Here is a 25480-nt window from a genome sequence, read left to right as displayed (position 1 = left end):
TTTTCACATTCCTCGTCAGCACACGCTCGTAAGTTGGCAGCGCATGTGGAGTGAAGATGAGTTCGGTCGTTGGTTACATACGATTATCCCTAAGGTCTCGACGAGTGCATGGTTCAAGGGATTGAATGTAGGTCGTGATTTCATTCGCGTGATATCTCGGCTTATTGGGCTCGCAGCAAACAATCTTTGTGATTGTGGCGATGGCTACCACGACATCGAGCATGTTGTCTGGTCGTGTATCCGGTTCCATGCTGCTCGCTCTCAGCTCTCTAGAGCACTGAGAGCACAAGGCAGACAATCGGATATCCCCGTCCGGGATATCTTAGGTAGCCGTGATCCTGATCTTCTGCTTCATCTATATCTGTTCCTCAGAAACGCCGATGTCAACGTTTAATGATGTTTCCTTAGTTGTGTCCCCGTTTCATATCCCTCCTATCCAATCGATAAACTTTTACTTAGTCGCGGCAATACATACACACACTTTTTACAGATACACGGGCCAAAGGTTGCGCAGTCCACTGATCATTCAACAAGAGCCAAAGGTTGTACCGCTCATGACAACTCTACACGAACTGATGATTGCGCCGGCTAGTGACCATTCTATCCTGGATTCCTCGAGTCGAGAAAGACGCACCACGCTAGATATGAGGTACAGACTAGGGGGGCGTTGCTGATTAATGGTCAGCTGCACCCCAATAGGAAGTATCCCGTGTCGGGCACACGTACAGAGCATTGGAGACAGCAACATCCCAATTACGAAAACACTTGTAATACTAACCTCGAGCCAACCGCGAGTAATCGGTTACATATTACTAACATAGATAATAAGAAAAATTGTCAAAGTATTGGACTCCCGGCCCCGTGAGGCTAACGCCATATGAGCCTTGATAAAAATATATATTTTGGGAAAAAAAAATATTCAATTTTATTCATTAATAATATTGAATATGGGGCACTTTACACGTTCGTCAATTCATTTCTAGTTAATTCAATGCATGTTGACGGTGAATGCCGAAATAGTGCTAGTCGAAGCGAAGCGACTGAGAGGAGAGTCGAAGGGCCCTATTATATATTAAATAGAGAAGTCGATACAACTACTATCACTATCACTTCGAGCAAAATTTCGTATTTTTTAAATCGAGATAATCTCTTACCGAGCTCGAATTTTATATGTTGCAATTGCATATATTTAAGCGTTTTTGAAATGTTTCCCAAAGGAAAATATCAGGAACGCGAACCAAAACAAAATAATTCTTTGAAGATATGCAACAAGCGAACCAAACAACTCGAAAAATTATGTCAGTTGCACCGATAGCTATCACTCGGTGGATGCTATCGAATTGCTCGGTATCTATAATAGCAAAATAGGGCTAACGAGCAAAATTCTTATCGCCTCGATTTCTATAACAGGGCTGGATATAATTTTTTCATCTTCGAAGATTTCGGGCCCTGAGCCTACTACATTTTTTCTAAGCGGTTATTTCTGTTTACTGCGGCGATTTATTCCGGTCACGGCTGGAATGTATTGGACTAGGATAAAAATGTATGTGGTAATGCCGAGAGTGGAACCTCGGAACATTTGCTCTACAATTTTGGAGCATTAACAAGCCACAGACTTTATCATCTTGATAAGAATACCTGAGCCTAAGAAAATTTGGTTTGTGTCGCCAATCAGGATTGTATATTTCATTAACCCATATTAGGCCAAGCGTTCGATAAATCGAACAACTTTGATAATTTTTCATGGCTTTGGAAAATAATCATGTGGTAAGGTTTTGGCATCAAATTATAACTTAGTTTGTTAGCTACCGCTTACCATCAGTTTCATTTGATTTTGTATAACTTTATTGGGCAATAAATTCGGCAACTATGTGCGGAAAGTACATAACCTCACATAACCTAACAAAAAACAAAACTATACGAAATGCAGAAATAGATAAGTTTTTCTTACAGTATAAGAGAACATACATTGTGATGTAGAAAAAGAACATTGGATTGAACTTCCTACAGGAAGAAAAATGTAGGTTTTAGCCAATGTTTTTGTTTGACGATTTTTGGTTTTTTTTTGTCATTTTCAGGAAAACGAAAAAACAAATTTTTTTGAAGTAATTCTTCTGTAACACCGATAATCGAAATAACATCAATGGTTTTTGTTAAAAAAAAAATGTTTACAGCTTGGTCGTTAATGGGTTAAGCAAATTATTCCTGATTGGCAGCTATTTCCGCCTACTCCTTTCTCAATAAGCAGCAAGTAAGCCCAACAACCAAAACCCATCCAAGAATTGACAATTCCATTCAACCAACCGAAAGCATCATACATTCAAATAATTAATGTACATGAAAACGACGACTTTTTACCGATTTTTAATCATACATATGAATCACGATACTATCACTAATTATCGATGTCGGCTGCTTCGAATAAGAGCTGATGTGAGTTCCAATATTCTCCCGGGTTGAATTCAACTACGATTGTGGCGATTGCCGTAACCACGACGATGGTCATCCTTGAACTCATCTTTCGCGCGTTGTCGAGCTAAATATTCCTCATCATCCTGTTCGACTAGCGTTTCCTGGAACGAACAATCAGAACACCTCACTTCAAAATCAATCTAAACTGTTCCAACCATACCTTTTCTTCTTCCTCCTTATCCAGTTCTGCTGCATTATCCTGGTACACTCGATTCATCAGGGAGTTCTTATTGATTTCCTTCATCCTCTCGGCATCGGGGAAGATGCCTTCCCTCACGCGTTGCTCATAAAAATCAGCAACCGTCATCGTGGGTAAACTCGGGTATCCCATTCCGTAAACGGCTTTCTGGGCTGCATCCCTAGTGATGATGATTGGTTTCAATGGCCTTGGTGGTGGTCCCTTCGGAGTAGGTTTGTGACTTTCGGTGCTACTATTGTTCCTTCTCGCAACGTCAATATATTGGAGAATTTGCTTTTCTTGTGCAATACTGGCCAGCTCGTCGTGTGCTTCCATGATGCAGGACTTCAACAGCTTCAGATAGAATTCCCGTTTGATCTCATCGTCGACATGTTCCTTCTTCATGGCCACCTTCAGTAGCTTGATTTGGTCGGTGAGCTCTTTCTTCTCCTGGTACTTCTGCAGCTTTGTGTTTCGTTCTTGTGCCATTCGAGCTAGCTCTTGTACTTTGTCTCCAGGGGTGTCGTTTCGTGCCACCACCGCCGATTCAGTTTCCGGTTTTTGACACAATGCGTAATTCTCGCAACGACGCAGGAAATCACTGGAATAAGACAATTTCACAATAATTCAGAACGAGACATTTTACAATCAAGCCCACTAACTTGAAATAAACATCCGCCATTTCTACTATCTGCTTGCGGTCGGCGTTGCACAGCTTCAGATTCAACTGACCGAGAAAGAACGGCAGAAGAAAATATCGCAAATTTTCGGTAGCAATCTCTTCATACGTTTCGTTCGAACTAAACAATCCACATAAACTGACTAGCCGCGTTGCGTCCTCGTACAGACCGATACATTTCTTGATATTGGCCTAGGGTTGGTTGAGAAAGTAAATACGCAATTTGTAATTATTGAACAGCCGGTTTCTGAACTTACCTGAACTCCTGGACTATTCATTGGATCATAGCATGCTTCAATAGTGTCCATCAGGTTGTAAGCTTCCTCGAATATTTCGCCAAGCTTTCGATCGATCGGGATTTCGTTTGCCTCGGCCATTACTTCGATGGTTTTGAAATGTTCTAGTGATGATTATCGAACCTGCAGTAGTATCACACTCGACTTTTGTCGGAGCCAACCACAAACATACTTCACAATTTCTTGAACTTTGTTTTGTTTGTAAATGACAGCAAACCGATATTTTATCAGAGGAGCGAAGTGTTGCTAGATCTTCAATTATCAATAGTGGCAAACAATGTCAGACATCGAACATGGAAAAAAATCGACTGAAATATTTAAGGTAACCCAACCATTTACCGACAGGTTTGACGAACAGACTGAAAAAAATATTTTAAGCATCCAAACAATGTCCAATTATTCGTGTCGCATTACAGGTCTGTCCAATTAGCTAGATGTCGAATCCCTGTATTACAATGAGTTTTTCATAGCTGCAATTTTGCAATATGCTTATGTTCTATAAATGTGCTGACACCGACTACTTCCTATGGTGATGCAGCTGATCATTAATCAGCGTCAAATCAAGAAATCAAGGCCTTCGTGCGAGGCGTTTATTTTCTTGAAAAACTTACACGATTTTTGAGAACGATAAGGCAGTTCCATCTTTTCACAACCTTTCTCTTCCAGGCGGCGCTTTTTGACGTAGGACTACGTCTAACCGGAAGATATAGGGGGTGAAATGGAAATCTAGGCACTGAACAAGTAGGAAAAAATGCAAGATTTGGAACGCTTATAACTCGAGCATTTCTCAATAGATCGCAAAGGTTTTTGCATCAATTGATAAGAAATATATCTACGCATCTATCATAACGAATAACATTTCATTTTCCTTGAGATAAATAATTGAATAATTGTGAAATATCAAGCATTGTCCAAATACACTATGTGCCCATTTTTGATTGGTCCATTTTGTGCTCCTCAAATCGTACCGACCAAAACGGGCAACCAGAGCAGCAGCGAAATAGAATGAAGCACGATTGGAAAGGAAAAAGAAAAAAATGAACGAAACATCGGTCGCAGTCTCACACATGCGTAATTCTCGAGCCAGCCAGTCAGCTTAAAAATCCCCGCTTCGCTGCCGTAACGATCATTCTCATCCGAACCGTACACCACATCAAAATCCCGCTCGAACCTTGATCTGGAGTTCCCGCTCGTGTTGATCTGGAGTTCCCCGCAAGGGTAGCTAGGCCGAGTGCGTTAGTACCAGTGTACCAGTCCACCTAGCCGGCGTTATATAGCTTCGGCCGCCGAAGTGATCGAGTTAGCTGGCAAAGCTGCTCGCGACGATAAGAAAACCTGCATTCGGAACAGAACACATTCGGTTCGGTGGACATCAAGACAACAACAGGCAGTTGCAGCGAGTGGCGAGTGGCAAACGCAATCGCAAAACGGCATCAGGTAGCAGAAGAAAAAAGTTTGTTCTTTATACAAACTGCTTTGGTGGCAAATCCAGAACAAGGCGGCTTCGAGGGCGTTCGAAATGGTTTTTTTCAAAACCACGAGTACTAAGTTTTCTAAATTGGAACCATTCCATAAAACAAGGCGCTTTTCAGGGCCATTAAACCTTCCAAAAAAGAGTTTAGGAAATAAAGTTCAATGCTTTCTAAAACATTATCCAAAATAATAATAAAACACAAATTGATGTTTTCATAATTTGTTTGCCAGGATCTGATGAGTATGTGAATTTGGCAGTTGTTCTGAGCTTATTGATAGTTGGGGACTTTCCTGATTATTCAATTTTCACCAATTCTTAAATTGTTTCCAGATTTAAAGTACAGTAATCTACAATTAGTTCGACATTTAGCTAATTGGACGGACATGTAATGCGACTTATTTAGTTGGACATTTTTGTAAACATAGAGATCCAAATTATGACCCCACATTGAAAGTCGACACTGCACCACTGTCATCGCAAATGTTCAATTACAGGTTAAAATTACCTCCAATCCGGCACTGAGTGGTGGTAATGCGACGTGCCATTGAATGTAATTCACTGTAAAATATGTCACAAGCTGGATGGGAAGAAATTTTCCAACTGTGAAAGCTGTGGCGAGTGGCAAATGCAATCGCTAAACAAAAGGTTTAGCCGAACAAGATGGGGATATCGAGTGATAACAAAACAATAAACTCTTTAGACTTTTTGTGATCCTGAAAAGGACCTTTTTTAGCCTGTATGTGAATCCAACGAGCGAACAAATCGTAATGAATGTATTTTTTTGCCATCGCTCCCTTTTAACGCTCATTCGTTCGTCTCGTTGGACCCGCCCCTTTGGCTGAGTCTGCCGATTTGTCTCTATCCTGTGAGTGTGTACCGCTAGAGTATAAAACACGCGGACCCCAAAAAAATATTTAATTTTCTTTCAAACGGTAAACCCGTGTGGTTGTACGGCAGCGGCATCGTGTACTCAACAAAGGAGGAAAAGAGAAGGGAAAGGCAAAATCCCGCTCGAACCGTGGTGGTCTGCAATTTCCCGTAGGTGTATCCGCCAATTGCACCGGAAAAGGTAGCTAGGTCGAGCGCGTTAGTACCTGTGTACCAGTCCACCTAGCCGGCGTTATATAGTTTCGGCCGCCGGAGTGATCGAGTTAGCTGGCAAAGCTGCTCGCAACGATAAGAAAACCTGCATTCGGAACATAACACATTCGGAACATAACACATTCGGTTCGGCGGACATCAAGACAACAGGCAGTTGCCGCGAGTGGCGAGTGGCAAACGCAATCGCAAAACGGCATCAGGTAGCAGAAGAAAAAAGTTTGTTCTTTATACAAACTGCTTTGGTGGCAAATCCAGAACAAGGCGGCATCGAGGGCGTTCGAAATGGTTTTTTTCAAAACCACGAGTACTAAGTTTTCTAAATTGGAACCATTCCATAAAACAAGGCGCTTTTCAGAGCCATTAAACCTTCCAAAAAAGAGTTTAGGAAATAAAGTTCAATGCTTTCTAAAACATTATCCAAAATAATAATAAAACACAAATTGATGTTTTCATAATTTGTTTGCCAGGATTTGATGAGTATGTGAATTTGGCAGTTGTTCTGAGCTTATTGATAGTTGGGGACTTTCCTGATTATTCAATTTTCACCAATTCTTAAATTGTTTCCAGATTGAAAGTACAGTAATCTACAATTAGTTCGACATTTAGCTAATTGGACGGACATGTAATGTGACTTATTTAGTTGGACATTTTTGTAAACATAGAGATCCAAATTATGATCCCACATTGAAAGTCGACACTGTACCACTGTCATCGCAAATGTTCAATTACAGGTTAAAATTACCTCCAATCCGACACTAAGTAGTGGTAATGCGACGTGTCATTGAATGTAATTTACTGTAAAATATGTCACAAGCTGGATGGGAAGAAATTTTCCAACTGCGAAAGCTGTGGCGAGTGACAACAAATCGCTAAACAGGAAGGTTTAGCCGAACAAGATGGGAATATCGAGTGATAACAAAAACACAACACCAAAGTTTCTTTTCAGAACCATCAACATATTCATAAAGAGTAAACAGTAAACTAATCCATTTTTCAGGTAGATAGGTAGGTATTCACGTAGGTGAAGAAAATAAAACAATATATTTAAAATATATATTTAACAAAAGCTGTCCCCTTTGTATAGTCCTACGTCACTCCGGTTATGTCCCCGACATTACCCACCCGTCTTTTTCCGAAAGAGATGTGTTTGCTGCCTTCGCTTCAGTCGGGATTGTTCCACGTTTTGTCGAGTAATTCGTTGCAGCATGGCTGGGCGTGGTGCATCCTTCTCGCTACGTGGACGTGGTGCTGCAGCGCTACGATGTTTAAATTTCGGGCTCTCAATATTTCCGAAAGAATTCGGGCAATCCAAAGAAAATTGAAAGACTCGCAGGTCCATGTTTCGAGTTTCTAATTTCTCGTCTATGCTCTTTACGTGGATCTATGTCGATTTTCTTGTCTCGAATTGCTATGTGAATTTTCCTGTGGGTTTCATTTTTACGGATTGCAGGACCTGCACCAACTCCCTGTTTCGCCGGAGGACCGTCTCCAGAGTTCCCGCTGGCACGAAGACAGCGATCAGCCGCCCCTGACATAGGGAATAGACGCTGTTTTGAGCCGCATCCCCATTGTGAACAGACGCTCGAAGACGCTCGGATAGCCTAATTTGTTCCTTGTTGGGTGAGAACCGCTGCGTCCATTATTCTGAACTATTGTGGTATGTCCCGTTTTTTCTACTACGCTTCAAGCTTATCTACTGCTTATTGATGAAGAAGTAGACTGAAAGCTATAGCGAGATAAGTACCTATCAGGAATAATCTGTCTGATGAAATGTACAATCCTGATCGGCGAAACAGACCAAACGTCCTTGGGCTCCAGAATAGCCTTATCAAGGTGTTGTTGCGTCTTGTCAAAGCTCCGCAATTGCAGAGCAAATGTTCCAAGGTTTCGCTTCCGGTATTACGAAAGCGACAAATATCATCTTACACTAAACCTATGTTTATGAGATGGTATTTACTCGGACAGTGTCCTGTTATAAGACCAGTGAATGTGCTGAAGTCTTTCTTATTAAGACTCAGAAATTGTTGAGTAATTTTAATACTCGGCGTGATACTTTTTTTTGTTGACTGGTTATGTTGTACAGCCATCCAGTTGGCCGTCACTTTCCGGTCTTCCCATTTCTTCAGCTCACTTTTCAACACGCAATCAGAAATTCCACAGAACCAGTGAAAGGTGAGCTTGAGCAGAACTTCCCTCTATACCGCAATGACCAGGAATCCAGTACAGTTGTACCGAACTTATCAGACTTAGTTGCCGCAAAAGGCAAATGCATTTCCAGACAATTTTTGAATAGCACTTGAAAGCATTAAGGGCTTTGAGTGCCACTTGACTGTCTGAGAAGATGCAAATGTTAGCATGTCTATAATTTCTATTAAGACAGACATTTATACATTCTATTATTGCAGCTACTTCTGCTTGAAAAAATGTTGACCAGTTCCCCGTAGCTACAGAATTTTTTATTCTGGTACCATACACTCCAGCACCTGTTCTGTTACTCAATTTCGACCCATCGGTATAGAACATGATTGAACCATTACGAACTTTGGAACCACCATAATCCCATAATAATCATAATTAGTCCTAGGTTCCATCCAATCACTGTTCATCTCTGAGGCTGGTCCAACGGGTAATAGAGTGCTTCCAATCGTTGAACGTCGGATGGCTTCTCAACTGGAACATTTTGAGGTATGCAGGGGAATCGTTAGTTGGTGTGTGGATAATCTCAAATCAAAAAATAAAATCAAATATTCTCACCAAAACTTACCACCTTACGACAGGAACCTAGGAACATTGAACCAAGAAGTAGTGTAAATCAACGTCAATTTATATCAGTCCATGTTCCTCTCAGAATAACGCCAGATGGGTTGAAAGTAGTGATCCCCGATTTTTGAAATTAATCGTTCATAAGCTAATCGAAATACTTTTCAGCAGTTTGTTATTGGCGATCTAACGCAAAACGTAAACGATCGGTGAGACATCTGGATTTTGTTTTTGAACTAAGAAAATGATGCTAATGTAACCTAAAACTCAAAAACAAATACTTGATTTTACTTCCGGGCTTTCCAAGGTAGTTCTCACATGCAGGAATTGTGCATTTTTCTACTTGTGTTTGATTGTGCTCTCGAATTTCCTTCTTTAATTCAACCATTGTCAATATTTTTATAGTTTTCACTACTGAAAGAGGTAAATAAATAACATGTTATATATAAAATTGCGCAGAATTAAATTTCTTACAAACTCATCGCAATCAAATAATCTTTTATGATTATAACATTGTAATTTATGGAAAGAACTATAAGCTCACATGGCAAAATTTAAAACCATCATCACTTTCACCGCAGCGCCGCCTAGGTGTAGATTTGTACGTTAGATCGCCAATAGGATACGATAAATCGTCCCAAATAATCGATTAATCGTAACACTGAGAAAAATAACTAGTTGGACTAATATTTGTCTTTGCTAGAAATCCATCTGGAATCAAAAAGGTGTTCATTCCGCCTGAAAATCAATAATTATCTCTCATGCTTTGCGTTTAGCGACAAAGATAATGATTGATTTTCAGGATAAAACTGCAGTGGTCATGTTTTTTTCTCTGGGATTGAATCGATTTATCGACGTAAATTATTCGTTCGCTTCGATTACTGCTTGTGTAGGGGCCAAAGGGGCAAAAAATATCGCATTTTTAGCGTTACGTAATTTGCGCACGACACCTATTAAGGAACAGAAGATCAGAATCACGACTACCTAAGATACCCTGGACGGGGGTATCCGATTGTCTATCTTGTTCCCTCAATGCTCTGGAAAGCTGAAAGCGAGCAACATGGAACTGGATACATGACCAGACACCAGGCACTCTTCGATACCTTAGGGATAATCGTATGTAATTAACCACCGAACTCATCTTCACTTCGCATGCGCTGCAAACTTACGAGTGTGCGCTAACGAGGAATGTGGAAAAATTAATTATAAACAATTTGCCTTCTGAAGCGCTCACCTTAGCTAATGAGTCCGCTTTCTCATTCTCCGGAATCGAGCAATGGGAGGGAACCCATGTTAAGGTCATTTTGAATAATTTTGACAGAGTAATTGCAAAGGTACCGGATGCAAAAAGTTCCAGATAGGCTAAGTGTCTTCCCCAGTCCGCAGTATTTTAATTGCCGAAAAATAATTATGTAATTTTCCCATACTGAACCAGAATTAGGTCATCGAATTAAGAAAAACCATCGGATTATTTTTATTTTATCCTTTTTTTGTTCACAAGTCTTTTTATTTATAAAAAGGTTGCGTTTTGTTGTGATTTTTCATATCTGCGTTTTACCATCATCAATAATATTCTCATGTTTGTTTGTTTGTTTGTAGTATTCAGAATAATAATAATAGTGCTTTTTTTCTGTAATCTTTAAGATTTTCAACGTTTTCTTTCTTGTGTTTAAATCTCGTCGTCTTCGTCGCTTCTCTCCACCCATCTATCTCTCTCTTTCTCCTTCCGCAATTTGAATACAGGGGGTTACTCTTTTGATCTACTCTCTACGTTTTCGTGTTGTTAAATTGTTAGCTGTTGTTCTCGGTTGCTTCTTCTCTTGTAGTATTTCGTTTATCTTCGCAATACGATTTTTTCTGTGTTTTCTTTTTTAACTCTCCTGTCAGCAGCTCCGTCTCGTCTCTCGATAATAAAAATGAACGATCTGTTGTTTTCATTGTAATTTCTTGTGTGTGGATGTAGAGTAACACGTTCGTAAAACAGTGTTGGTAAATTGTGTTAGTGTGTGTGTGTTGTTCTGTTTGTGGTACAGCTCATTTTATATTATCTCCGCTCTCGTCGTGCCTCAATCCCCCCTTCTCAGAAAGGGGCGATCTCGGCGATTCCTGAGATTTGAGAAGATTAGCTTCTCGCGCTTTCGCTGATTTGCGTAGTTTTTTGTTTTGGTAAGTACCTTCGAAAAATCATCTAACCCTCCATTCTTCGATTTCTTTGAGCACTTAGGAATTAGAATTGTTCGCAACGCCTCTGTCCCATCAATATGCCAATGTATTTATTTTTTTTTCTCTTATGAACCACGTACATTTTTCACCTCTTGGTCACACGGAAAACGTGTCTCATTGTAAAAATATTTTTCCTTTGTATGGATTTTAAATTAATAGTTTAAAGGTACTCTATTTTTGTGTTGCTCTCTCCGCGTGCTTTGTTTTACGCCTTCTAAAAAATACAGTAAGTAGCTTAGATTTTTACTCCGTCCTGTTCATTAGTGTATAAAAAAGAATGTAGTAAAAATAAACAAGTAGAGCGACAACGTTATCATAAAACGATAACACACAATGTGTCTCTGTGTTTCTGTTTCGACATTTTTTTTCGCTTCGTGTTATCTATCGTAATTAACTCAGCTTTTCTCTTCACAATGTTACGAGTGTGTTTGTGTTGTTTGCAAACGCGAGGACGGCTAAGGAAACGGTTTCCACCTAACCAAAATCGAAACACCATTTTTCCCATCAATCGTTTTGTAACATAGTTTGCAGTATAAAAAGAAACAGTTCGTGCTAGGATTGCTCCTAAAGACTTCCAACAACTTCTCCTTGGTGTGTGGATGATTTGATCCAAAAGTGGGGTTTATTCTTTTACCATCTTCTGCGTCATGACTTCTTCGAATAAATCCTGTATCTTCCTTCTCCGGTCGGTACTCCTACACTTCTTCTCCTGCTACAAGGTTTGGCTGTTATCACAGTTTAAAAAAGAATAACATAGCGTGAATCGTTTGTGTATTCCCTCCTCATGGTTGCTCTTTCTCTTCTTCTCTTACACCGCTGGCTCTGCTAACCTTCTCCTCTGTCACCATTTTTTGTCGATTGGAAAAGTGAGATCCCTCTCATTATTTCGCGCTTCTCTTCCGTTCGTTATCTGGTTTCACTTCTGCACTTCTCCTTTGTTCAGATTTTGTACGATTACATTTTTATTACATAGACGTTTATCGACACTAAAAATTGTTTTCTCATTATTAGTTTTTTCTTTTGTAATAGATTTTGTTTTTTTTCTTCTTAAGATTCATAATTTCAATCAATTTGTATTTAGTAAATATTATTTTAGACTAATACGCAAAATTCTTTTTTTGTGTTTGTCGTATTCATTTATATGTTTCCTCAATGACTTTTAATCTTTCTACACGATATCAGTTATTAGGGGTGGTCTAGAAGCGTAACTCGAAATAAACGGAATAATACCAAGCGATATACTTTGAGGGCATTTTAGGTAAAATGCAATTTATTTGGACGTGGGAAAATTGATTTCATTTCGAAAAATGTACTTTTTTTTTGTTTTTAATTTCATTTTTCTCCGTTTGTCGAATCTGAATCGAATTGTGAACCAAAAATAAGCAAAATGAGATCCATTTTACCCTGAACTCCTTCTACCGGTACATGATGGGTAAGCACAATAACAATCATCGTCTTTTACGGGTTTCGAGTTCTATTTCCGCACGTTACAGATTTGCGTTCTCTCTCGTCTGATTTCTGCATTTATTTGGCTATAAATATGCGAATAGTAATAAACTGCAAACAAATTCTCCTGGTTATGATACCCAGGATAGCTTCCTATTCTAAAGTGGGAAACAAAAAGAAATGTTGAAAACTGATTAATAGAAAGAACATTTTCTGATACACTACCACAAAAAATACCCATAACCTAGAGAGAAAAAAAAAACGAGCATTAACCTTTCATCGGTTGCTTCTCCTTTGTGTTTTATTTGAACACCATACGAATTATTGTATATTAACATTTTCGCTTCGTACAGTTAAGGTTAATTATATGAAAAAAGAAACAATAAATGGCATAAATGTTCATGTGAGAGGGTGGTTGTTTTTGTTTCTATGAAAGTGAATCGTAATTTTTTTTGTTGCTCGGTAAATCCTAATAGTGTTTACTTCTGCTTGTTATTTTGATTTCTTAATTTTCTTTTCCTTCAATTGTGTGTATTCTCGCATATAATCTTGTAATCAGTTATTATAACTTGAATCGTGGTTTGCTTGCGTGAAGGGTGGCAGCAGCAGCAGCAGCAGCTGCCGCAGTGGTTGCAGTTACAGTGGGGCAGATCCCACCTCCTCCTCCGCTTCCTAGACCGGGTGGAACCGGGCTACCAATGGTAACAGCAGTAGCATAATGACCTATCCCTGGCCCGCCAGCTCCAATCGGACCCAGGTGGGATCCAATAGGCGACGAGCCGCTATTGTAAAAGTTCTTCTGTTGTTGCTGCTGGATGAGAAACGTGGTAGTAGCTTGCTGTTGACCTCCGATCGACTTGGTTCCGCCTTCGGTATAGGAAAATTGGTGCTGATGTTGACCAGACTGCTTCTGTTGTTGATGGTGGTTAAGGTGAGCCTGGAATGGATTTAGCCCACCGAATAGGTGCTGTTGTTTCTGCTGTTCGTGTGAGAGTGTACTTGTAGTAGTAGTTGTCGATTGTGGGTGCGGTGGAGGAAAGCGATAGTAGCTAGCCCCAGACGTACTGCTGTTGTTATTGTTGAGAATGTTCAAACCGCTGCTGTTGTTGTTGTTAGTGTTGCTGCTGCTGTTGTTATGGGTAATGCTGCTATGGTTGTTGTTATTATTGTTGTTTATGATGTTGTTAGCTGTGATACTGCTGCTGACGCACCACGACGACGCATAACCCGACTTCTAATCGCGGCCCTTGTTCTCTGTGCAATCGCGACTCAAGTGGCCAATCTTGCCACAGCTGTAGCAGCTCTTGTCCCCGGTGGGACAGTTTCGCGAAATGTGTCCGCTCTTGTTACAGTTGTAACAAGACACATTCGAGTCCCGGTCGCTCTTCTCCGGACAGTTGCGGGCCAGATGGCCACTCTGGTTGCAGTTGTAGCAGCACGAGTCGTCTGGCGACAGGCTGCAGTCACGAGCGATGTGGCCGCTTCCTGGAAAATGATGATGATTGATTAGTCATTTTGTTACCTTTATTGTTATTATTGAAAAATCTTTCAGCGGCTATTGAACTATAACGTTGTTAGGTTAGGCTCGAGAGCTTTCCGCGGCCGAGCGCTTAGTGTCACACATTATTCACCTCTATTCTGTATTTCGATCGATTCGAAATATTTCGAATGATTTGATAAAACTCCATTCTGTATTCCGTTCGAGTTGTTTTTGCATTTAGTTCGATCTTTTTCTGTTGGAAAATTGAATGGGCAAAACGTTCGAAATAGGGAATGCGAAATTATAACTCGAACGAAATGTAAATCCGTCGGAATACAGAATAGGGCTGATTATATCGAAAGTTAGGGCTCGATTCTGGTAGGTGGTTTTTCGTCAAAGAAATTGTGTGACCGCAGTGCAAATAGTTACGAATATTCAGAATATGATTTCTTTGATATGGTGAAATATTCACTACACCATATCAAACATTTCATATTTTCACTATCAAATCCAAAGTCAATGGCACCCATCGGTATCGAATTATAATCGATACTTCGATTTTCGAGTGCTCCTTTTAGTTTGGCTGCAGAAACGAAATGGATTTGGAAGAGAACAGTATGATACATAGGCGTGTAAACGTGGTCTTCATCTCACATACAAGGTGGCCACTCAATTAAAATTTTTGAAATCCCGCATTTTTTTCCTGATTTTTTCCCGCATGATTTAACGAAATGCTCGACTCTCAGAAAAGCAAATTTAATAATATTGTGCATTTAGTTAAACATTGATTTTTGAAACCCAACTTGCGAAAATATTTCTACTTCGTTGTTTCCATGTTTCGCATGTGACAAAAAATTGGTGAAAACTCCATAAGATTTATATGGATCGACAAGAATGAGCTTTGTTTAAATAATTATGTTAGCGAAATAGTTACAAAAATAACGCGCTACTCTATATTAATAACAAGCGAATATATGTGTCTTTACACCAAATAAGATTGCAACTATATTTAAATCATCTTCAAGAACGCCGATTGATAATAAAACGGCTTTTGCTGTATAGAAACTACGAATATAAACAAGCGATATTTGCCCAACAGATGCTCTGCATGTATGTGTAGCAAGAGCCCTATAGACGCTACTGACATTTAGCGCACGCACAATAATGTGACCGGGGCTCTGGCAAACCTATCCCAGTCAACAGAAATTGAGCGTAGGCGGCATAAAGTAGGACTAGCGCTCAGGGGGCTCGCGTATTGTTTACTGTTTGGCGTCATATATGTTCAACATTTGATTTCGTTGGATAGTTTCCTTTGGCAAGCGATGTTTGGATACCCATCCGGAAGCTTCCTTCACGATTTGCAATTAAAATCACTACTGCAGGATCACGCGGAGCACTTCATTTTGAATTTCAGGTTATGATTTATTTCTATGCTGACTACAAAAAGATGACCGGATAGGACCCTCCTGAATAAGACAGAAACAAATTTCGATGAAAACAAGACCCCTTCATCTTGGTATATAAAAAAAAAGTTGTTGCATCTCGTGCCACACTGAGCAAAAAAATCCCGACTTCATGAAGAAATTCCCGACCTTTTCCCGAAGAAATTTGACTCCTGACTTTTTCCCGCATTTCCCAAATGGGTGGCCTCCCTGCACATCGCCATAACGATTAAATGGATTTCCGAGTGTGCGCTAGTTTATATAAGGATTTACGTGATTTAAATATCCTGTTTTCAAAGCAATTTTAAGGCTATCGAAACAAATTTTCAGGTCCATAAATAACAGTCATAACTCTTGGATACTTTTTTTTTCGAATGAAATGTTTATCATACCACTCCGTTCAGCCGGCAAAGATGTATTAACGTTCAAAACTTTGCACTCCAAGCGCCACTCTCTCGTTTTCGAAGCTTTGAACTTACACCCCGGTACAGAAATAAAAGACGTAGTCCTATGCCTTTCTTTTATTGTTTCACAGAGATGAGGATGAGGAATTATCGAAGGTCATTCGTTTGTAATTTCCATATCATCCCGAATACCTCATTTTCTTTTGTTTGAGTGAAACTTCTCCACCATGAAGAATGCAATCTACACTTGACTACACCACACAACACAACACAACACAACACAACGAAATAAGCAGTAATGACTACCTGGCTCAAACCATTCATCTGAGCTCTCCGTCATTCTAACACTTATCTGCATCTTCAAGTGCGGCAAGGCAAACGCAGTCAGCTATGCTTGAAACGATCACTACTACTAATACGTTGCTTTCCATGAAAATGATATTTGAGGTTCAAAGTTTCTGCTGAACGATAAAAAACATACACTCCATTGTAGACTGAACAGCTCACTTGGTCACGCGTCGGCACTGTTAATAGGCTTAGGCTGATGACATAGTGAATGCGTTTGCGTCTGCTTGCGTCAAAGCACTTTTGATGAAAATGTATGCGAATCGCGTCTACCTGATATAACGAACGCGACGCGAAGCGTTGCGAACGGGCCGTCAGACGCGGCGAAGCAGTTCGAGTTGTGTTTTGACGCGTGTAAACGCTAGAGGTGCTTCGACTGGGCAGTGTTTTGTTTTGCTGACAGTGTTCGGAAATGGAAATCGATGCGGAAAATTTAATTTATTCCGTGTTTGCGAAGAAGCCCTTGTGGGATAAAACAACGAAACTTTATCGTAACAAATCGGTTGTGGAAAAGCTGTGGAGAGAAGTTTCCACTGAGCTGGGAGAAGATGTTACTTGTAAGTTGTAAAAAAAAATATTTTATGGCTCATTCAAACAGTGTATTTACTTTTCAGCGGATGCTGCTAAAAAAAGTGGAAAAGTCTCCGGGATACCTTCGGAAAGGAGTTGCGGAAGGTCCCGGAAGGAAGATCCAGTGACGCAGGCCCACTAAATTTTGAGTCCCACACTTCCTGGCCCTACTACGAGTCGATGTTGTTCCTCAGGCAAAATATTCCTCGTCCGACGAATCCATTTCGAACACTGCGAATAAAAAACAACAACAACACAAACAAGCCCCTACGATCAATGTTTACATCAAGAACGCGCGTGCAAACGCTTTCACTATGTCATAGTTCGCGTTGTAATTCTCTTTTCCGCAACGCTCCGCTTCGCGTTTACTATATCATCGGCCTTACTGATACATAGAAAATTGACATTTAGGACATGCATACGTTCACGCCGGGGCTGTAATTCATAATCCCCCCCATCTGGCGGCTGCGCTTAATGCTTTTCGCACTATCGAACGGAACCTATTCCAGGCAGTGTTTGTCGATTGAAGGTTTTTTTTAATAATTCACGTTCATTTGTTCAAATATAATAATCTTGCAGAAGGCATTTTTCTTGATCCCGAGACCATGAAAACTATAAAAAAAAGAAATGTAATCAATAATTACTAAAATAAACTCAAGCATTTTCCTTTTTCGAAAAAGACCAGCAAGCTGGATTTAATTTGATATGTCGATCGTCTGAATCGGTTTAGTTGTTCAAAAGATATGAATTTAAAAAAAAAAATATTTTTGCAAAAAAAAGGGAAAGGATCACATTTTTCGGACCACCCTCATGATAAAATAAAAAAGTCGGGTATAATATATTCGAAAAGGAACAAGACTATCAATTTTTACGAAATTTTGAGAACCGCTACATCGGTTTGGCATGAAATGACTGTATATCTGTATTTTTATCAAAACAATGAAATAGAAAAAAAAACTAACGGAAATAATAAAAATAAAGGTTTATTTGCATTTTGAATTTGTTGTTTCTTATTTATAGGTTGTTAAAGCCGTATCAATACAATAAAATAAATAATAAAAAGTTTTTCTTATAATCCTCTAAATTGTATATTGTTTATACATGGTTTTGTTGAACTTTGCCTTCATGTTCTTCCTTCTCATTATAACAAATAGAAAAAATGGCATATGGATCAACATTTTGTTAACCTTTAACGGGTACTGGCAACTATATTGCCACCAACGATTTTTTTTCTTTTCTCCAACAATAAATTATCACTTCTAACCTTGTGTGGTAGCTTGTTCTGGTGTCTAGCAACTGCCTGATTTTTTCGAGCCCGTAAAAAATCAAAAACTATTCTGGAGCCATTTTCGTGTTAACTCCCAATTTAGAGCAGCAAGAGCCAATTTCTTTTAAAATCATTGAAAAACAGTCATTTTGTTGCAATGCATATGAACTGTTTAGGACCTGCTGAGTATGATCATGAGTTTTATCAGTTGTTTTTTTGTTGAAACTAACATCAAAAATTCAAATACAAAAACATCATTTTTACCACCAAGTGTTTTCCGCTAGACGGGCAGGTGGCTGCTATATTGCCACCAACATTTTACGCTAGCCGGGCAGTTGCAACTAAATTGCCACCAATATTTCCAATGTTTTTGATTGTTTTGCGTATTGAAAAAAATGTTTTGTGTATTTTAGCATGTAAACATGTCGTTGTATTGTAGTTTGGCAATTGTATTGTCACCAACATTCTACGCACACCCTTTTACGGGCAGGTGGCATCTATATTGTCACCAACATTTTGCGCTAACCGGGCAGTGGCAATTATATTGCCACCATTTTTTTCAATTTTTTTTTATTGTTTTGCGTATTGAAAAAATATATTTTTTTGTATTTTAGCATGTAAACATGTCGTTGTATTGGAGTTTGCGTTGGTTACATGCCTAGTTCTCACAGCACGTAAAGGTTTAAATTAGGATATCTTTATGACTCAACGAAAAAAACAAAGTTTATTAGTAAGAAGGTAGATAGAAAAAATGCACTGTAATAAATTCAATATTTAGCGATTATCACTTATTCCCGGTGATTTTTTTTAAAAACCTGTGAATTCTGTATGTTTGCTGTACATAGATTCTGTATCTCAGACTTGGCGCGAAATCTGTAAAATACAAAATATTCTGTATATACGGATACGGTAATCCTGCACGTCAGTAGAACATCGATCTACTATATGTTAGTTAATTCAAATGTCCCACATGCAAATTTACTCTACAGGCCAAATCGTGTCAGAAACCCGACATGTGAGATTTGCTTCCACTTAGAGCTGAACAGTCTTAGAGGCGAATGAACTGCAAAGTTTAAAGCCTCTTAAAAACAAAGAAGATAAGATAGAGCTGAACATGGATCATAGATTAAGCTTATGTTCTAATACGAGGTAGCTCAGGAATCATTTTCACTGGAACTGGGAGTAGAAGTGAGTTTCAATAGCATGCCGATACCTGAGTGGAAAAATAAAAGTATGCATATCAGAAAAAAGGCTATAAAATTATTCATCTATTATGTAAATTTCGTATTAGATCCAATTGATTGTATGCGTATATATTTTAATGCTACAAATGAATTTATGTTTATAAAACGATACTCCACAACCAATAGATATAGAGAACTCCCTTCGGGCTAGAGGAAGGCAGCCCAATGTGCCGGTGAGAGATGTGTTGGCTCGGTTAGACCTTGATTCCATGTCCCAAATATATGTTTTCCTTAAATCTATCGATGTTCATGTGTGATTATCCTTATATCCTTATACCCTCCATTTCTCCCTTTGTGAGTAATTGGTCCGCTTGCTATAAACAGGAGAATGAAATGTAAATTCACAACAGATGTACGAATAGATTTAAGAATTTAGTGTGTGTGATTATCAACATTGTAATAATTTCCTTATACCCCATCCTTTTCCTGAGAAAAATATGTCACCCTTTTAATCTCGAGTCCACCGCGAGTAATCGGTTTCCCACATTACTAACCATAGATTTAAGAAAATTGTTCATATATGTAGTTTTAAAAATATATTTAAGATTTCGGCTCCTTTGAACTTATGTAACTGAGCCTGTAAAAATAAACGAATTTATAAAAAAAACCAATAGATATACTTTCAGTATACAGATTTCAGTAAAGAAGTTCAATGGTTTGAGAATAAAATTCTCAACTCAAACTTTTAAAAGATAGCAACGAAATACTCAGCGCCAAAAAAAGTATTTAACGCGTCCACATGAAAATTATTTGTACCCTTTCTCCTCACACCGTGAACATTTTTATGGAGCCACCTAATTTGACAGCTTGACTACGATGATCGAGAAAAGATTAGAATACCTCGCAAGCAGCAATGGAGAATCCGATTTCGCATTTCAGTTCTTCCTACAAGGTACGGAGCCGAAACAGTCAGTATACATGAAACAAATATGATTCCATTCATGCAACAATCGTAGCAGGAATTTGCTCCACAAGAGCGCGTCTATGCAGGGTGTCGACTTATAGTCCGAAAAAATTCCTGATTTTCCAATAATCTTTCAGAAAAATTACAGATGTAGACTAGTAATCAATTTTTCAACTAGTTCTGTAGTTGTAGTTCTTAAAACATCGATTTAGTTAAAACAATTAAATTTATGAATATCTGTCGATATCTTCCGATAAATGAATTGTTTGTGATTTTTATTATGTTGAGAAATGTCGTAAAAGATAAGAAATTGGATTGATTGTAGGATTGGGCGATTTCTATAAAAAAAATCGATCTTGTAGAATCAATTTTCCAAAAGGCGTAGGGATCGATCCACCGATCAAATCGGTACCAAAGAATCGATCTTTGAAAAATCAAATCGATTTTTTTATTATTTTATTCAATTTATTAAGATCATTTTGTTTTGTTCCTCAGCCACAAAAAATATTGAAGCAAAGAAGAAAAAATTGCAGGGCATTCATTTTGTGCCGTCAGGGGGGTCGTTTTATTCGTTTTATTAGATAAATTTATTCAAAAAGAATTATTAGAAATTCAACAACTAGTATCTGTCAGCTCTGAGTGACATCGATCCCACAAAAACCAATCGTGCCTTACATCTGTCATTTAGTCGAAGCCGATTCCTGATTTTGGCGCCAATTCTAAAAAACAACTTTTCTTCTGGAATTGATGTCAATGTCTGGTTCAGTGGTCCTATGATCCACTGGTTACAGTACATCCCCTTAGTAGCTGTCGCTAGTTCTGTTACTGTCAGCATTTATACGGAAGTAAATCGTAGAAGAAGCGATCCGAATGTTGACATTATAATTTAAAAAGAAAATGTTAAGTGGTCTTTGGTAAGATTCAAATCGATGTAAACTGAAAAACAAATCTACAAAAAGTTTTTCTAAGATCGAAAAAATCGTAAACAAAAAAATCGATTTTCTTGATTTTCTCGAATACAGAAGATCGATCCAATCGATCTTCCGATTTCCGATCGATCGATCGGAAATCGGAAAGGAAGTCCTTGATCTTCTGTGAGCATGTGTTCAGTTGCAATTTAACATTCGATCAACAATGACGAAAACTCCGGACCCTGCAGCCAAATGCATTGAAAGGCGATTAGGTTTTCTTCTTCTTGTTTTTGGCTTTAAGAGGCTTTAAACTTCGCAGTCCATTCGCCTCTATAAGGCGATTAGGTTTGCCATTTCGTTTATAGTACTGTTATGCTTCCCTTGTCGCAGAAATAATAGTAATATGTTCTGTAACATAGAAAGCAGTTTATAAAAACGGTGAAAATTGCCGAAGCTCCATACTTTCGCTTTAGTCTACAGTCGGGGAAGAATGCTAGACAACTACATGATTACTAAATAACCTACAGAGTGCCAAACTTGTCAAATACAATATTTTTAATATCATCAATTTTCTAACGGAATTGTAGTCAAAAACCCTTTGCAGCAAAATTAAGAAAGATAGAAGATGGTTGTCAAAACAAATTTTAGTGCTAGAGAGCTTGATTTTGGTTGCTAGAAACAATGAAGTCTATTATGCATTTTTGGAATAAAATAAATAGTAAACTACTTACTTTTGAAGTTTTTCATTTCCAAAATGTTACTTAAATCCACGATTTTAGATGTTTCAAAACTATATCCTGTACATTCTCATCTTTCAAATAAAAGCAGCACAATCGTTTAACTTTTTGAAGTTGGACCAGTTGAAGGTAACCAGAGCCCGAAACAAAAAAGAAGTTCAATAACTCTGTCATTGTTGAAATTCGAGCATATGCGTAGGATTTTTTTCATCAAATATGATACTCTATCACCTTCTGAAAGATAACGAATTTATGTGTTTTTCTATGTGAGAAAGATATTTTATAACTTTGAAAGAATGAATCAGAAATTATATTCTTTTATATTCAGAAAACAATTTATTTATATAAAACTTATTTTTTATTCGATTCGATTATATTCAGTGAAAAGAAATTAAAGACTGTATATGAGCGGGTCTGCCATGTAATTCGTGAACAGGTTTACTTTTAACCCTTTAACGGGTGCCGGCATCTATATTGCCACCAACGATTTTATTTTTTTCTCTTCTTTAACAATAAATTATCACTTCAAACCTTATGTAGTAACTTGTTCTGATGTCTAGCAACATGCCTGATTTTTTTAAGCACGAAAAAATCAAAAACTATTCATTTTTGAGCCATTTTTGTGTTAACAACTCTCGATTTATAGCAGCCACAGCAAATTTCCCGTAAAGTCATTGAAATACAGTCTTTTTGCTTAAGTTTTCAATGCATATGAATTGTTTAGGACCTGTTGAGTCTGATCATGAGTTTTATTAGTTGTTTTTGTTGAATCTAACATCAAAAATTCAATTACAAAAAGATAATTTTCACCATCAAGTGTTTTCCGCTAGACGGGCAGGTGGCATCTATATTGCCACCAACATTTTACGCTAACCGGGCAGGTGGCAACTATATTGCCACCAACATCTAACACTAGCCCTTTTACGGGCAGGTGGCAGCTATATTGCCACCAACATTTTACGCTAACCGGGCAGGTGGCATCTATATTGCCACCAACATTTTGCGCTAGCCGGGCAGTGGCAGCTATATTGCCACCAACATCTAACACTAGCCCTTTTACGGGCAGGTGGCAGCTATATTGCCACCAACATTTTACGCTAGCCGGGCAGTGGCAACTATATTGCCACCAACATTTTGCGCTAGCCGGGCAGTGGCAGCTATATTGCCACCAATTTTTTCAACTGTTTCAATAGTTAAAATTTTTTTTAATGTTGATATGTGTTATTCCTCATGTAAGGATTATGTTCTCTGAAGCTGGAGTCGATTCGTTAGCTAGTTTCCACGGCCCGTTAAAGGGTTAATGTCTTGTCATTTAGAAAAAGTCTAAACTATTACATGGTTGGATACAATATTTAGTGGCTGTGTGGTGGCTGAGAACAGACATACGACTGCGAAGATTTCATGCAGCTCTATGTTAATGGCGTTATATGTTTACACTGAAATCAATTGTTTATTGTTGAGTTGCTCAGCTTGTAATGTATGTTCGAGATTGATTGATTCTGTTTTTAAGAGGCTTTAAACTTTGCAGTTCATTCGTCTCTAGTATGCTTGAGAAGGAATGTTAGGTGTATTGATCCAGCCTTTATTACTGAATGATATTGTTATCGCATTTTTTCCTGATGCCGTTCCAACAAATGTATAACATTGTAGGAGAAACATCTAAAATAGTTGTAAATTTTGAACATGCATCTTATTCACAAATATCCTATGCAATAACAATGATGACTCAAAAACATCATATCCCGAATGAAACTAAAAAACCTAAAAAACACCGTGAAAACGTCGGTTTTAAATAACTGGCAGCACTTGACGACCATCATCGACGCATTCTATCAATGGCCTGCTACGATATCTAGAGAGCATCGCTTCCTGCCATCGTTATGAAGCAAAATGTACAGCATGGGAAAAAGCACGAAGCGGCAATAGTAAAGCCGGCGAATAATAATCAAAACGATGACATCAAACAAAATAACGCGTCAATAAATCGATGCTAATGCAATCCTTCTGCTTGCGAACAAGTCGAGAAGACATTTGCAATTTCGATGCGGCATTTTTTTCCGCTTCGTTCCGGCGCCAGCACATGTGGTTTTGAGTGACTTTTTTTGTCGCCGTGGAGAGAAATACGATTAAACTTACCGTTACAGCGATAGCACCGGTCCAAATCCTCCTTGCAGTCACGTGCAAAGTGACCCATTTGGTTGCATTTGTAGCATTTTTCGCGACGGCCACCGCCACCGAACTCACGCCGGTCTCCACGGGGTCCTCCGGGGCGGCCACTGCCACCACCACCGCCGCCAACATTTTGACAGTCGCGGGCATAATGGCCCGGCCGGTCACACTTGAAGCACGTATTTCCGGACATTTTCGCTGCTTTTCTCTACTGGATTTGAACCGATCCTGCCACAACACCTCTCCACGCCACGCTCTCTCTCGCTCTGCAGGACAAGGGAAACAAAGATTAACGATCAGCGAAAATTTTTCGTTGTGACGTTCCCACAATCCATAGCACCACGACGCACAAAATCAAAATGTCGATTTTTCACAACCCACACGATGCGGTCGAAAATTTTATTCCCACTTTTGGTGTCGAAATAGAACTATTTTTAATCCTCCGGGCGCACAAAATTTTCCACTATCACAAAAGTATGAAGTACACCCAGAATAATGTAAAATTTCACCGAATTTATTACCTTTTAAACTAACCGCAAAAACCGTCCGCGGGCGCACACTGCAGAGAGCACTTCTTTTCTCATCGGTGATACACTCAAGTATTATTTTTTCCACTGTCTTCGGCAAGGGAAAGCTATCGTTGTCGTTGCCGGGTTGCCAGATTGAATGAAGAATTTCAATTTTAATTCTAGACAAAACAGTTACAAGACCAATTTTAAGTATTAGCTAAATGTGAAACCCAATATATTTAGAATTGTTTCGTAGAGATTTCCACTGCGGGAGCTGCAAGGCTGAAAATAAAATAAACGCCACAATTCTTCCACAAAACTGGCAACAATTGCATCGATCAAGAATGACGACGAAGGTAGCTTTTTTTACAGAATTACTCTTTGATTCAGCTACCTCCGTTTGTGGATGCATTCAGGCACACGTGACAGAACGAGACAAAGACAGTCATGTTGATCAATGTTGACGAAATGAACGAACGGGTAGACCGGTTCTGACACTGTTCATTTCCGGCAGCTGCAGGCTGACAGGTCATACCTTTTTCTGGCCCCTGGAACAAAATTCGCGCACCTATTTACTTGCAGATAAAGATTAGCGCGGTGATTTTCTTGATCTATCGTCAAAATCAAGGTGTCTATGGTACTAGGTGAGCCAGTTTGATCACTATGTGGGTTAAGGTGCTCATACACTGTTTGACCGATGCCAAATATTTGACTATTTTTGACAGATGAAATTTGATCAACGTGTACTGGTCAAACATATTCGACACAAAATACGACGAGCAAATATTTAGTACTTGTTTGCTTAAACTTTTTTAGACCAATTTGTCAAACCGTGTACTGACGTACGTTAAATATTCCAGTCAAATTTT

The 25480-nt window shown here is 38.8% G+C and overlaps 2 protein-coding genes across 3 annotated transcripts; both read right to left on the bottom strand.

Annotated features, from left to right (window-relative positions):
- Positions 1-2294: 2294 nt before the first annotated feature.
- Positions 2295-3826, bottom strand: LOC129776685 (immunoglobulin-binding protein 1). The gene is made up of 4 exons (XM_055782479.1): positions 3587-3826; positions 3313-3521; positions 2633-3251; positions 2295-2573 (listed from the first exon to the last, which is right to left on the bottom strand). The coding sequence occupies exons 1-4, from the start codon at positions 3704-3706 to the stop codon at positions 2463-2465; spliced, it is 1059 nt and encodes a 352-aa protein (XP_055638454.1). The 5' UTR covers positions 3707-3826; the 3' UTR covers positions 2295-2462.
- An 8467-nt stretch (positions 3827-12293) lies between these two features.
- Positions 12294-24780, bottom strand: LOC129776535 (CCHC-type zinc finger nucleic acid binding protein). Of its 2 annotated transcripts, none has more exons than XM_055782239.1 (3): positions 24624-24780; positions 24070-24368; positions 12294-14114 (listed from the first exon to the last, which is right to left on the bottom strand). In XM_055782239.1, the coding sequence occupies exons 2-3, from the start codon at positions 24293-24295 to the stop codon at positions 13864-13866; spliced, it is 477 nt and encodes a 158-aa protein (XP_055638214.1). In that variant the 5' UTR covers positions 24296-24368; positions 24624-24780; the 3' UTR covers positions 12294-13863. The 2 variants fall into 2 exon arrangements, with proteins under 2 accessions (XP_055638214.1, XP_055638215.1); XM_055782240.1 differs by lacking the exon at positions 24624-24780 and adding an exon at positions 24431-24568.
- Positions 24781-25480: the final 700 nt, after the last annotated feature.

Source organism: Toxorhynchites rutilus, chromosome 3 (genome assembly GCF_029784135.1).
Source record: "Toxorhynchites rutilus septentrionalis strain SRP chromosome 3, ASM2978413v1, whole genome shotgun sequence".
Classification (NCBI taxonomy): Eukaryota; Metazoa; Arthropoda; class Insecta; order Diptera; family Culicidae; genus Toxorhynchites; species Toxorhynchites rutilus.
Note: the sequence above shows the minus strand (reverse complement) of the source record. Positions and strands in the feature narration are given on the sequence as shown.